This window comes from Pseudopodoces humilis, chromosome 2 (assembly GCF_049639895.1).
Source record: "Pseudopodoces humilis isolate 2021_Gansu_Grassland_sample_001 chromosome 2, ASM4963989v1, whole genome shotgun sequence".
NCBI lineage: Eukaryota > Metazoa > Chordata > Aves > Passeriformes > Paridae > Pseudopodoces > Pseudopodoces humilis.
The window spans coordinates 75,470,658-75,485,569 of NC_142201.1; the positions used below are offsets into that span (position 1 = coordinate 75,470,658).

Consider the following 14,912-nt stretch of genomic DNA (forward strand, 5'->3'; position numbering starts at 1 on the left):
AGTAATCAGCCCAGGATTTATTCCAGTTTAGTTTAGACAGCTTTCACACCTTATAGAAGATCCCATTTAATCAAAGCGGTGAATCTTATTTTTCATATTCCAGGCAAGTTTCACTATTGATTAATTTATAAATGGCATGTAATAATGTTAAATTTTAGTGATGAAATTTAATTTTCTCTGATTCATTTAAGAAATGGAGCAATCATGATCCTCCAGGGGTAGATCTTCACTTCCTGCTGTTTAACATTCCAAATCCAAATCAGTGCCTAGCAGGCTTGTGGCTTAAATCTAGCTCTTTTTTTTTTCAAGAATGAGTAATAAAATAAAATCTGATGAGGTTTAAGTACAATGTTTGCATGACAAATCTCCACTTGTGGGTTTATTGACAATACTTTTCTGCTCTTGATTCAGTCATGCTTCTTTTCCCATGAATTTGGAACAAGTTATCCCTTTTCAGTCAGTCAGATGTGCAGTACTGGATTTGTCTGACACTTTGACAGCAGTTTACTATTTAGACAAGTATCCAGACTCAAAAAATGTAACAGTCCTCTAGGCTTCTTAGGAAACAATGACTTGGTATTTATTACCCTCCAGTAACACACTTTAAGGGAACTTTTGAACTGGGAGAAATAAAGAATATTGGTCCCTTGTAAGTTTTTAAGCTAGTTCCTTCACTGGATCTCTTTTAGCTATGTTGATTGATAGCATTCAAGTATCTGATACAAAATTCAGAGTCTAGTATTCCAGTTTTTTAATTCACAACATGGCTGATTCACAAACCATTGGAGATACTTGGAGTAGGTTTTGCTGTTATACAGCTTCAGGATAGAAATGAACCTTTCAAAAGGTGAAGGACTTCTGACTTTCTTTTGCTTAATTCTTTTGCTTTGCTTAATTTTAACATAACAGGGCACCTTCCTTTGCATTTTAGCATTTCTACCCAGAATTGCCAAACAAGCGGACACCTTCACAGATAATCCTTGTACATTGCATTTATTCTTCACCACACAGTTACATTTTTCACAGAATAACAGAATGAGTCAAGTTGGAAAGGACCACAGTGGGGCATCCAACCTCCTTGCTCAAGCAGGGCCATCCTGGAGCACGTGGCACAGGATTGAGTCCAGATGATTATTGATTATCTCATGAGGGAGACTTCACAACCTCTCTGGTCAAACTCTTCTAGGGCACAGTCACCTGCAGAGTAGAGAAGTTCTTCCTCTCATTCAGGTGGAACTTCTGTGCATCTGTTTCTGCCTGTTGCCTCTTGTCCTGTTGTTTGATACCACTGAAAACAGCCTGATCCATCCTCTTGGCACCCTCCCTTCAGATACTTGTATACATTGATGAGGTTCCTTCTCAAGTGTCTCTTCTTGAGGCCAAACAGGCCCAGCTCCCTCAGCCCGTCCTTGTAAGGGAGATGCTCTGGACCCCTCATCATCTTTTTCACTGTCCACTAGACCTGCTCCTGGAGCTCCGTGTACTGAGGAGCCCAGACCTGGACACAGCACTCCAGATGTGCCCCACAAGGGCTGACCAGAGGGGCAGGATCACCTCCCCTGACCTGCTGGCTCTGCCCTTCCTAAGGCACCCCAGGATCCCTCTGGCCTTCTGAGCCACGGGGACACTGCTGGCTCAGGGACAGCTTGTGGTGGTCCACCAGGACCCCCAGGTCCTTCTCTGCAGAGCTGCTCCCCAGCAGGTCAGCCCCAGCCTGGGCTGGTGCCTGGGGTTATTCTTCTACAGGTGCTGGAACCTGCATTTACCCTTGCTCTCTGCAAATTATGGAAAAACACTACATTGCCACACCTTGCCTTTAACAAGTGGTTATGAAAAACTGATAATTCAGAGCAGGTTGTGAATATTTCAAGGCTGAAGAGTCAGTGTTGAAATTTCATGGGGCAACCAAGTTCCTGATGGGCAATTAGACTGTAAACAGAAACAGGAAGAAAAGCTTGGAAATATAATAAGTTGATGGAAAATTAATCCTTGCTAAGATACCTTGAATTTACATAGGAAGGATGTCTCTTACAAAATTAAAGTTGGCAGCAAAGGCTGCACCAAAGCAAAAGAAAATTATTCCTGCTTCCACTTACAGTGTGACTCAACTTCAAGATCTCTTTTATTATATTCAGCTTTTGGACTCTGAAGAAAGTACCATAGTTATGTTCAACCCTCTTTTTTCTCTGTGTTAAAAAGCATTTTCACATGAATTTGGATCACCAAACGAGTACTTTCTAAGGTCTTATCCAGTTGTTACCTTTTTTTCTATGATTACTTAGGATGCACAATTCAATCAGGATATTAGTTTTAATACTTCTGAAGATCTACTGTCTGCTTCTTTCTGAATTTCAGAGATGCTAACAGCTGTTTAATATCACTGGTTGAAGGTTCCTACTCTCCAGCCAGTAAACAAGACTCGCTGCAACATCCCAAATATTATACTGCTGGGAGTACCATAATGTCATCTTGTTCCACCCAGCAGCACTGGGTTCAATCATCTTTATACAGCCACTTAACATGTTTATATAAAATATGTATTTCATATATACAGAAAATTGAATATCATATTTTATGTAAAGCAGCCTTTATTTCTTTTTTCTGAAGTTGGACCAGTTTTGGGTAAAAGTCCCCCAGCTAGGCCTTGAAGGAAGTGTAGCATGTGCCCTTTGATACCTCAAGGTGATGCATTCGTTGACAAAATATTTGAGAAAGTTTTTAGAATGTCCTCCAGCAAGCAATAACATTCTCTGTGAAACATAAAAGCAGAAAGCTTCTTTTCTCTTTTTATCTTTTTTTCACTTCTCATGCTCCTGCTTATTTGCTCAGCTACAAGTGTATTATATTTTGCATTTCAGTGAGCATTAGCCAAAACATAAACAGACACAGAACAATAAATAAATGACTCCTGTAGCAGAACCAGCTACCACTTTTGTGACTGTAACTCAATACTGATCTGTTTCCTCCCTTTAGACAATTCATAAAGATAAAAGTGTCTCACAGCCCACTGCACCTCCCATATTGCTATTATCCCTGTGGGAACTTTAGCACCTGAGAGCAAAAAATTATGTAACATGCATTGTGATTAGCTTTCTCTCCCTCATCTCCTTTTACAACTCTATTGCTTACCTTCTTTGCCACATACCTTGCTGTTTGCCAATCCCTTTTGCACTTACAGTATGTTTCAATACACCCTTGCATTTAGTAAACCAATAGTTTTGATAGCTTTTAGTAAATCTGATGGTTTAGCTTAAGCTAACAAAGCACCTGATAACAGACCACAGGGATTAATTACAGTGTGGCATGCCCTTGCTTAGAGGAAATGAAAGTATGCTTACAGCGCAGTTTCTGAAACTATGATTTTAAACAATGTAGTAGAGCACATTGATACTGCATTTTAAGGATTTAGGACTCTATTCATACCTTTTCATTTAGGCATCGACACTGCACTGCCAAAAATCATGGCTCTTTGAGTGCTTCAGATCAAAGAAGTCCTTTATGTCTTTAATAAGACAAAAAAGTGACTGAAGAGCTCCAGAAAAATGGTCCTTACAGACATCTATGACTCTGACTGTAGAAGCCTAATCACCAGGTTCAGATGTGAACAGTTACCATCAAATCATATTCCTGATGCTGAGTGCTTCCATGACTTAGCTGCTACTCCTAAATCATGATCTCTGAGAAGTGCATATTTAATGTCTGCTGCCACCCTAATGTAAGTAAAATTCAGCCTACTAACTGGGGGGGGTCTAAATTTTTACAGAATAAGGATTCAACCATGGAAAGACATGTCTCCAAAAATTGGTACATTACAAGAATGTGCTGTTATTTGCATGACAGTACTATGTTTTCATTGTCTACACTACATGCTGAAATGTGGGGCTTTTCAAGCAGCTACAGAGGTCTCTTTTTTCCTAAATAAAAATGTTACTTCTGTGATAGAAGCAAAACCCTCTAAGTCTCTCCTTATGGAAGCTGCTTTTTAGTTTTGACCATGAGTTCATAAACTGTTGGAAATAGTCTCTGCTTCTCTCTGTTTATAATAAGTGAATCACATTTTTGGTTGTACTACATCCTAAATGATAATGATAGTAAAAAATTGTTACCCATTGATTAACTGGAAAGAAGGAAACCAGTATTTTTAACTTCTAGGTTCTGTTCTCCAACAGGCTCTGCAAAACAATGTTGTAAGAAAAGTCTGTATGGACTAAGACATTAATTCAGTGTAATCAATCTGTCTTTTTCTGGATTTAAACATTAGCTCACTCACTGTTTATATGGAGCAATCTTGACATACAAATGGAACACTTTAGTGTGAGTAAAGTAGCTTAGATATTTTTGAACTTTAGCCCGTACTTCAAGATTTTTTAAAGAAGAAGTCATAATAGAAAAAGTCTGATTTTGATATTTGTACTGTTTGAGGAAGCTGTGTACTTGTCTTGTTTCTCACACAACACTGTCTTTTTATTTAAGCCAAAACCATTAGAAATATTTCAAAGGGTCTATCAAAAGTTTTTACTGCTTCAAAGTGTACTGTTGAATGGCTGAATGGTCAAACAAATGCTCAGGAACTACTTAAAAAATTAAGTACAAAGCTAGAGCATTACAGTGGGAGTTCTCAGTACAATTCTCTTGCTATTCTTGTTGACATTTTATACAAGAATTGTGCTGAAAAGCAAGACAGATGAGAAATTATGTTCAGTGCAGCTTTTACTCGTCCACAGTTCTTGAACAGAGCAAGAAAATCGACGACTTATTTGAGCTCTCAGATATATTTTCACATTCAGACATAATTTTAAAAAATGCAATCAAACTCTCCAATGTTTTACTTTCGGGTTCAAAATAGGCCAAAATTGAAAATTAATGAAAAACGAAAATACAAGAATTTTCATAATGTTTGCTCTTTGAAAATTTTCTATTCAGTAAAGTATTGCTGAATGTAAAAAATTGACATTTTTAGGTCTGAATTGAAACTATCAGTTTCAATTTTAATGGCAAATTGCAAATTAAAAGTAGCTGTAGACACACCATATGAAACCTGTTTTTCTTTAATGTTGATTGATATAAAAACAAGGTGAAGAAATGAAAATTAAGAAATTACAACAGTAGAGTAAAAAAAAAAATTGACAGGGCATACTTTGAAATGTTCTTATTGAAGAACTGGTGGTACCATAGCACTATCAGGGAAAGCTGCCAAATGATCTGAGAAAATCTAAGTGAAAAAGAAACAAATGAATCGCAGAAAACCTTGGGCTGGAAGGGACCTTAAAGACCACCTTAATTCTAATCCCCTCTTGAGGGCAGGGACACCTTTCACTAGATCACATTGCTCAAACCCCCACTATTAATCTTGAACACTTCCAGGGATGGGCACAAGGGTTATGGAAAAGTAATGTAAAGAAAATAGCTAGTTTCCAGTGAAAGTTCATAGAAATCATGTGAAGCCAATATAAATTCAAGTCCAGTCACTTAGGTCCAATAAACGTATTAAAGATAAAGAACCCCATAATATTTTCCTTAAGCAATGACAACTCAGCACAATTACTGTTACCATTAAAATATTTGTCAGGTCATAAAAATGAAATTAGGAAGCACAGCAGAAAACCTCGACAATATTTAACTGCTAACATTTAGAAAAATAATGAAAGTAGTAAACATTTCTATTTCTGGTAAATATGTAGGTGTTTACAGTCTTGGCCTTGTTAGTGTAGAATTTTAATGGACAAGTCATGAGCTGCAGTGAGTGGAAACTGCTCAGTGCTGCTTTCCTTTCAGGACCTTCTACTCAGGCCACCAGTGGCTCTTTGAGGTCTTCTTGACCTCTTCAAGTCAAGAAGCAGTAGAAAGGGGGGAAGTCACTGTAAGGAAACATGGCTTTGGAGCACGTTTTTGTAAAAATGCAGGCCATGAATGCTGTTTGCACATGGGGAAGTGGAAATGAGAAAGCAAGGCATTGACAATAAAAGGGCATGACAACCAGCTGACTAAACATGCAACATCAGGAGGAAAACCAAAATGAGCATGGAAATGAACAGTACTGTAGATGAACTTCTCTCTCTTCTGAGAAAAGGCAGGGGTGGGAGAAGGGAGAAATTTTGTAGCATGAAAAACTGAAACTCATTTTGAATCACTTCAAGTTATTTTCATGTCATGTTATTACAGAACTGGATAGCACCTCTTAAATAATTCTAACATTGGTTCTACTGATAGGTTTTGTGAAAACATCGCAGTTCTTTCCCATGCAACATCAACAGAGTGAAACGCTGCTGTTCAAGAAAAATTCCTATACTCAGCAAGTATACTTGAAAGTGCATCATTCTGTTGAATTTCCTAAATGTTTATAGAGGGGCCCACAATAACATCTGAGTTTTAAAATGCTACTGATTATCACATTGCCACAATTCCTTTTAATACAAAAAAAAAAAATAAAAATTGTTCTATTTATTCTTAAAGGAATAAAAAAGAAAAGCCCCAAAGCAGTCTATAAGCCAGTAGCATTTTGACAAGAAAAATGTAGAAAGTACACACACCACATTGAATAAGGGTATGTGAAACCACTGTTTCTATAAACTTGCCTTATATGATTTCATAAAATTGAAATGATTTCCAGCAGTTATGTTTCTCTCCCTGAGAAGTTGTCCTTTTCAACCTGAAGATGTTTGGAAAGTAAAACAACAAAAGCAACTATTTTGTGGTGATCACATTTTTTTTGGAAAGAAAGCTGTTTTCTTTCCGAAAAGCATGTTACACCTACAGGGCATAACCAAACATTTAACTAACACTTTATTTATCAAAAAATATTCTTTGTGAAGTCAGGAGGACTACTCATACACCAATTTATGTTCTGTATCTTTCAACGCAAGTTTCTTTCCTGCGGTTTCTGTATAATGAAATGTATACTAAAGGTTGCATTGATTTTCTGGTTTTTTTTTTTTCTTTCCTCACGTTAATAGCTGCCTTGTTGAGCTGAATGGGTTATACCCCAAAGCCAGCATTTTACACAAAATGCCAGCAATTAGCTGGTGACAGTTTCTTGGTCAGAACTAACCTGGGCTGAGTTGCAACCTGCTATATGCAGGCTGGCCAGGCTTTTTAAATGTCCTCTCATTTCCCTGATAAAGTCAGTGAAAAGTAATTAAAATTTAGAAGCAACGAATGGCCCACTTTCCAAATCTTTTGCAGAAAAGACGTTGTGCTTTACGTTGGTGTAAAGGATGCTTTGATTTCCTGGAATGTCAGGTAAAGAGCTTTACAACGCCTTGGTTGCCTTGCTACTGGAAAACGGATCTTGTATCAGGAGGGATTTTGGAACACGAGTTTAATCACGAAACATTTAACATCTGAAGGAGACAGTAAAAAGCAGACAAAAGGGAGCCGTCACTTCAAATAGATAAAGTTTGGCTTTCCTTCTGCTCTCCAAAGCAGCGACCTAACCAGAGGCTTGTGTCCTCTGCTCAGTGAAGAGCTGCGCTTCTTGGGATGGTGAAGCAAGAGGACGGAGCACCGGCACAAGAGGTGGGGGAAAGGCAAGAGAAGACAGGGACACGATCAAGAGAAGTCAAAATGCGCTGTCTTAAGGCACGGGGTACCGGATGCGATGGGAAAGGGATGCGGGCACGGCGAGTGATGGGAGCGGGACAGGCGGAGCGGAGGAGGAGCCGATGGAAGTGCCGCTGGAGGAGCAGCGGTTCCCAGAGGCAGCGCGGAGCGGTGGGACCGGGAGGCGCCAGCCCGCGCCCCGCAGCGCAGACCCTCGGTAAGGGACGGGGCTGGAGGCGAAGAGGGGCGGGGAGGGAGGGACGGGCGAGGGGGCGTGGAGCGGTGGGAAGCAGTCGGGGGACGAGCGGAGCACGGAGTCAGCCTGTCCGCCGCCGCCGGAGCCCGGCAGCACCCTGCTTTCCTGCACGCCTCCCACACACGCTCCCATCGTTTCCCCCCATCCAGGCTGCACCGCCCCCGGCTCCGAGTCTCCCCCGTTCCGGCGGCCGGGGCCGGGGCAGAGCTGTCCCCAGGAGAGCAGCACCATGTGAGCAGGACCCGCGCCATCGGCACAGCGGGCACGTCCAGGATGTGAAGAGCCGTCCGGCTGCTCGCACCCCGTCGCTGCTCGGCTGCCCGCACTCTGTCGCTGCCGAAGACTCGCCGGCGTCCATCGCTGCCCCGGGCCAGCATGACCGAGGTGAAAGCCAAGGAGCCCAGAGCGCCTCCGCCTGCCACAGACGGGGCGGTCCTGCTCCAGGGTCAGCCCGGCAGAGATCCCTTCCGCGAGGAAGCGGCGTCCATCGACATCTCCCTAGACGGGCTGCTTTACCCCAAGAGCAGCGACGAGGAGGAGGACGAAGAGGAGGAGGAGGAGGAGGAAGGGGAGGAGGAGGAGGAAGAGCCACAGCAGCATCTGGAGCAGGAGGACGGCCGGGACTCCCTCTCTTACCAGCCAGGGAGCGGCTCCCTCTCGGCCAAGGACTCCCTGGACACCGTCCTGGACACCTTCCTGGCGCCCGCGGCTCATGCCAGCTCCACCGTGCCCGCGGCACCCTGGTCCTTCTTCGAGCCGGAGGCGGCGCCCGACGGCCCGATGAGCAGCGGCCCCTCGCAGAAGGTGGCCGAAGCCGCCCCGGGCCCCTCGCAGCCACCGCCGCGGCCCGCCGCGCTCTGGCCGCCCGGCGACGCTCTGGTCCCCGCCTCAAAGCCGCGGCCGGCGGGGCCGGGGGCCGGCGCGGAGGGTCCCGCCGCGGCGCCCAAGGGCGATGCCCCCGGTGTCGGGGCGCTGCCCGGCGGGTCCCGGGCGGGGGACCCGGGGCAGGAATACCTGCACGTACCGCTGCTGCCGCTCAACTCGGCCTTCCTGGCCTCGCGCACGCGGCAGCTGCTGGACGGGGCGGAGTACGAGGGCGGCGCGGGGCCGCGCTGCTCGCCCCCCGGCCCGTACCTACCGGCTTACGGCTTCCCGCCGCCCGACGCCAAGGACGGGCCCTTCGCCTACGGCGACGTCCAGCCCGTAATGAAGATCAAGGAGGAGGGTCTCGGCCTCGCCTCCCGCTACCCGGGCGGCAGGGCCAGCCCCGCGGCAGGCTGCCACGACTACCCGCAGGCTCCGCGGGCCGGGCAGGAGCCCTCGCTGGAGTGCGTCCTCTACAAGGCGGAGCCCACCCTGCTGGCCAGCGCCTTCGGGCCGGCGGCGCCGCCCGACAGCCTGCCTTCCACCTCGGCCGCGCCGCCGGGGCTCTACCCGGCCCTGGGGCTGAACGGGCACCAGCCGCTGGGCTTCCCGGCCGCCGTGCTCAAGGAGGGCCTGCCCCAGCTCTGCCCGCCCTACCTCGGCTACGCGCGGTAAGGCGGGGGCGGCGCGGCGCTCGCTGAGGGACGGGACCGGGGGTCGCGCTGCGCTGCGGGAGAGCTCCTCGCCTCCTCGTCATCCTCCTCATCCTCCTTCTCCGGAGGGGCGGGCGAGCCGAGCGGTGCGCACCTCGCGGGGATATTAAGGGGATGCTGAGGAAAGGACGAGCGAAGTTTCTCTCGGCGAGGGCCTTTTTGGGCTTTTAGGTAGTGCCCACAGCCCCGTTGGCATTCCCTGCGCTGCCCGAGCACGCCGCGGTGTCCCGGCTCCGCAGCCGGCACCTCGCGGCTTGGGGCACGATGCCGCTCCAGGGATGTTGGTTTGTTACCGCTGCGGGACTTGAGGGCCAGCCGATGTCCGAACCACTGCCCTGCCCCGGGGAGGCCGTGCAGGTTTTCTAGCTTGTCCTCTCTTTCAGCGATACCGTATTCATCAATACCTAAATGTTTTCCAAAAATTTGTTGAAAAAAACCCCAGACCAACAAACAGCCCCCCAAAAAACCCCACCCACAAAAAGCGGTTGATTTCACACGAAAAAGGAAACTGAAACACTTGTATATTGGTTTGCTAGAATGAAATGGAGTACTGTCATGCCCAGCTGTGCATTACATAGAAATAAACGCAACAACAGGTGCATGCAATGTTACAGTTTCAATGGAAATCCTTTATTTTAGTAAATGCAGTGGTTACCTAGATTAGGTTACCTGCCTTTTCTTGCAAACAAATAGGAACTATCCTTGATATCCCCATCAGACTTAGTTACTGCTGAGAACCATGCGGCTGAATGGGGGGTGGAAAACTGATTGTTAAAGATTTTTCTAGTTGAAATGAAATTTCCTATTTCCCATATGAGAGAGGCCTTTGAAATTCAATTGACATATATCTGATTCTGTCTCTGTACAGGGAAAAGAAAATCATCACTATGACTCCAGTCACAAGAGTTGTTCTGAGGAAGATGAACATTTTAAGAGATTGTCTAGATGGTACCCTTTTTGCTAAATGGTTTAAAATATAACGTTATGCATTTTTTTTTGCAATGCTTTCCTGTATTACCATAGTAGAGACAAACCATTAAGCAGAAAGGTAATCATGCTTTAGGTTTTTCATGTCCTTCTGTGTCTTGATTACTAATTTTAAAATGAAGTTTTTAATATAAAGCTTATTAATACAGGTAAGTAGTTAACTGTACAAAACCAGGTCTTTCATTTATTTTAATTCTTTTTCTTCCCAAGGCCAGATACAGAAACCAGCCAAAGTTCTCAGTTCAGTTTCGAATCACTACCCCAGAAGATTTGTCTCATCTGCGGTGATGAGGCTTCAGGTTGCCACTATGGAGTACTTACCTGTGGAAGTTGTAAAGTCTTCTTTAAAAGGGCAATGGAAGGTACTATATCATGCCATTGTTCCTAGACACTAGGTTTATTATATCATGCCTAGGTTCCTAGACACATTGTTCTTCTAGACACTAGGTTTATTTATTGCTCATTTCTATAAATGTTATCACTGTAGTGAATTTTTTTTTTTTTTATCAACTCTGTTTAAATATTACAGTGGATATTGACAAAGTTCTTGCTTAACTGATTTTTCTAGTATTATTTGTTTTACTTTACTTTTTTGCTATTTAATATTTTCTGTTCATCAGTTAATCTTTCCAGGTAGGCAGAGTTAAATAAAAATTTTGTGCATTACACAACTTGTTTTAAAAAAGTATAAATGGTGTTCAAAGGAAAATATGGGTATGAACTAATGATAGGCAGATAAAAAATTATTTTGGCTTTGTTCTCTTTTTGAAATCATGACATTTTTCTTGCTGTCAAGTTGCAGAGTTTTGGCTTCCTGGGAGTTATGGAAGTATTTAAAATTTCACTAAACTATTTCAAGTCATAATAATAATAGTGTTTGACTTTTTCCAAATAGTTGTTAGATTGCAAAGTCAAGCTGCGAGTTTAATGAAACAGTAGCAGTACATATGTTTATTTTTCCATTTTGGATTATATTATATGCCTTATCCACTGAGATTTTGATTACAAATAAAAGAGCAGACTGTTTTATGTGGTTCAACAGATTGAGGAGTAAAACAAACCCTTCTTCTTTTTAGGCTTTGTCTCCTGTTTTGATTTTTATCTGATGCTGCCAGAACTAGGATATTCAAATTTCTGTTCCATATATTTAACAAAATCATTGTTCAAATGGATAGGATTCCGTAAAATAAAAAAAAAACCCTGCATCTTGTATTTTCTTGTTGTGATACATTGGTTTTTCTGCTTTATAGAGTTTATCTCTCTCCAAATGAAAAGGGGAATATTAGTAAAGTAAAAGCTTAGCATAATAATATAATTAGATTTTTTCACTGTGCTGATACTTTCTACTTTAAGTATATGCTCATGTTCTTCCTTTAACATTAAATATTTGCAAAGTGGTCCTGGTGGTCTAAGTGAACTTTTGAACTTCTAACAAAATTTGTGCCTCATTTTCTCTAATGCTCTCAGGGGGTTTCCATGAGAAAACTACTAGAGATGTTTGTGTTAGGCTGCAAAACTCTTAAGTAACTTGCAGGAAAATATTTAAATTTCACTGATTGTTAGTTGGTTTCTTAGTTTGGCTTTACATTTTTTTGCTATGTTTTACTAAATCAGCCAAATATTTTTTTAAAAAGGTCAGGGAGCTGAAGTTTTAATACTAAGTGTAGTGTAATTTATGAGTACCATATTTTAAAATAAATTTTACTTTTTGATTTAATCTCTTTTTTAATTTAGTTCCCAGTTCTCTTTGCAGTAGATGAACCTGCTCAAAAACATATATTACTGTTCAGCAGAATTATTTAAATGAAAAATGTTAAGAGGGAGTATAACAATAAAAGGAACATCTTAAAGCTGTTTTCAGACTGTTCAAAGTCTATATTTGCAGAGTCTTACCAGAGAATAAGAATATAGACTTATTTAGGGACAAATGAGAGGTCAATGCTGTTGCATAAACAAAAGTCTTAGGTTTTACATAGAAACTTCATAATTTTAGTTTTTAAATTAAGCCACAGGCTGAGAGTCTGTTGAGGAAGTGTGTTTGGGTTTTCTAGTAAGGATTTTCGAAAATATTCAAGAATGTATATCAGAAACCTGACTGTACCCAGAAAAGATACAGGTTATTTGATGTGATGAGAAGCAATGTCAGGCAATGAGCAGTGTGGCCATTGGCAAAATGAACAAATACAGTTGTACCTGATTTTGTGTAGAAAGTGCAAGACTGCAGGGGATTCCTTAGAGATGGACTGATGGACTTCTTATTTTCACTGCAGTGTACTATAAAATTATCAGCACTGAAATAATCCAATATATTGATAGATATTTAATTTTATATGGACTTTAATTTTTTTTATATTTTTTATTTTTATATGGACTTTTAAAAAAAATATCATATCAGAAATAATGCTGGAAAATTGCTCCTCTGTAAGAAGAAACAGAGTATTTGTATTTTAAATGCAATAGAAAATAGTGTTTAAAATTCACTGGCAATCATATAAATTTGAGACATATTTCTTCCATGTAATGACTCCCCTGCCCATCATTTCTCTGAGTGTAAAGGAATTATTTACCTTTTAAAATTTTTAGTTCTACTACAGAGATAGGGGTTTTTTTAATAATAATTCATACAAATACAGTGTTAAATTCTGTGAGTAAAATTTCCTGGTCAAAACTCTGCTTTTCATACAAAATTGATCTTTATGAGAAATTAAAACATGATTTAAAATAGCTGACTTTTGCTATTTCATGGATTTTCTCTATCTTGAGATTTTTTTTTGTATGTTATGATTTTTTTTACATACATAAAAAAGTACTTAATATAGTAGCATTACATTTGTTGGAAAATGTCTATTTTCTGTTTTAATTTTTTCTGTAATCTGAGATGTAGTTGCCGTTTTAAATCAAACGGCTTATGTATTTTTTGTAATTTTTTTCACAGAAATTGTGAAATTTCACAGAAATTCATACACCATTTATTTTACTTTCCCAGGTGTGAGGAAAATACTTTATTGGTTAAACACTTCCATTTTAATAAAATGGACTCCTATGTTATCCAGAAAAATTCTTTTTTTTTCCATATCCAATCTTTTTAAAACAAAAACAGAGATTATTTACAATACCCAGCCTGAACAATCATTTAAAACTGCATATACTAATTATGATTTAATCATACATTTGAATGTAAGTACTACATACTTTAACAAGGAGTTGGAGTTGTGGGAGGTTCACAAAGATTACATAAGAGAATGTCTCTTGGCACTGAATTGTAAGATAAGGTATGACTTTGTAGATACTTTCTGTCTTTAGGGTTCTTGGTTCCCTATATGTGACTATCTACATATATGTATATTTATGAAGAAAAGGTTGGTGTTAATATAATAAACTTTTTTTTTTTCTCTTGGCACCATCTTGAAGCAGGTTAAACAAAAATGCAAGTCCTTTCTTTGGGAACCTGTAGTATAGCAGATATGTAAAAAAGTTAGTACTGCAAGTGAATAGGAGAGAAGGGACAAAGATACTGGGTTGTTTTTTTCCTAGTCATCATTTATTTGCATTTAGAAGTTTTCTGTTGGAGCCTTGCTAATAGCTAGTAGTCTGTAGATTCTCTTAATGTACAACGAAATGACAAGAGTTTTAAAAAATGCTTTAAAGATCTCCTTTGAGCATTATGAAAACAATGAAAGTTACTGCTATTTATATTCAGTAAAGAAATTTGAAATGACAAAACTGGATTCACTGTCCTGATGGGGTAATGCTGTTCCTGTCAGTGAGATGAGAGTGATGAGCATTTTGGAGATAGAAATCAAAAAAATTCAGAAATAATATGCAAAATGCTTTCAAATATGTAGAATTACTATATTTGCAAAGTAAATTGCTGTTGATGATCAGGCACTATATAAGTGCTACCAGTATATCTCTATCATAATAGCAAAACATGGAGGTGAATATTTCTAACAGGGCATGAGAAGAATGAAGATCAAGAAATGAACTTTTACTTCTCTAGGACTAAATTGCCCAACAGTCATTAGTGATGTCTTATTAAGATTCCTTCATGTAAAACCATGCCGTGTAGATATGATAAAAATGCTTGTGGAACACCATGGTAAAATGTCTGTCTCTGAACAGGAACCCAGTGTTCAGTTTTGGGTTACACAGTCTGGAGTTACACTATTGCTAACACAGGATTTCTTGGTAGCCTGCATTATATTGCTTTCCTGTTGAAAGTGTCTCTTTTGCAGTGGTTTTACTAATGAAAATTTTAAATTATCTAAATCCTGCAAAAAAATTCAAGCGCTGTTTTTCCTATAATAAAGCCTCATTTCTTATTTTTTTGTTCTCTGTTTATATTTGCACTTTATTTATATTATTAATATCTAAGGAAAAGTAGTTGCCCAAACCCAGAGTCTGAGACCAACATGAATACATATTACAGCAGATCGGTCAGAAGCTGACTCTTGGTTTGTTTAAATACCTGGGAACGTGTTACAAACTTGACCAAATGATTGTATAACTTTTGTCTAGTTTTAATATGTGCTTTAAGGTCTGGGTAGCAACTC

At 40.9% G+C, this 14,912-nt stretch overlaps 1 protein-coding gene across 1 annotated transcript in view; it reads left to right on the forward strand.

The window, feature by feature from the left end:
* Nucleotides 1-7,706: 7,706 nt before the first annotated feature.
* PGR (progesterone receptor) overlaps nt 7,707-14,912 on the forward strand; it is a 32,492-nt gene continuing 25,286 nt past the window's right edge. The window contains exons 1-3 of the mRNA XM_005516205.3: nt 7,707-7,756; nt 7,945-9,330; nt 10,570-10,721. Coding sequence (XP_005516262.1) covers nt 8,171-9,330; nt 10,570-10,721 — 1,312 coding nt within the window. The 5' untranslated portion in view covers nt 7,707-7,756; nt 7,945-8,170. The remainder of the gene's footprint in view (nt 7,757-7,944; nt 9,331-10,569; nt 10,722-14,912) is intronic.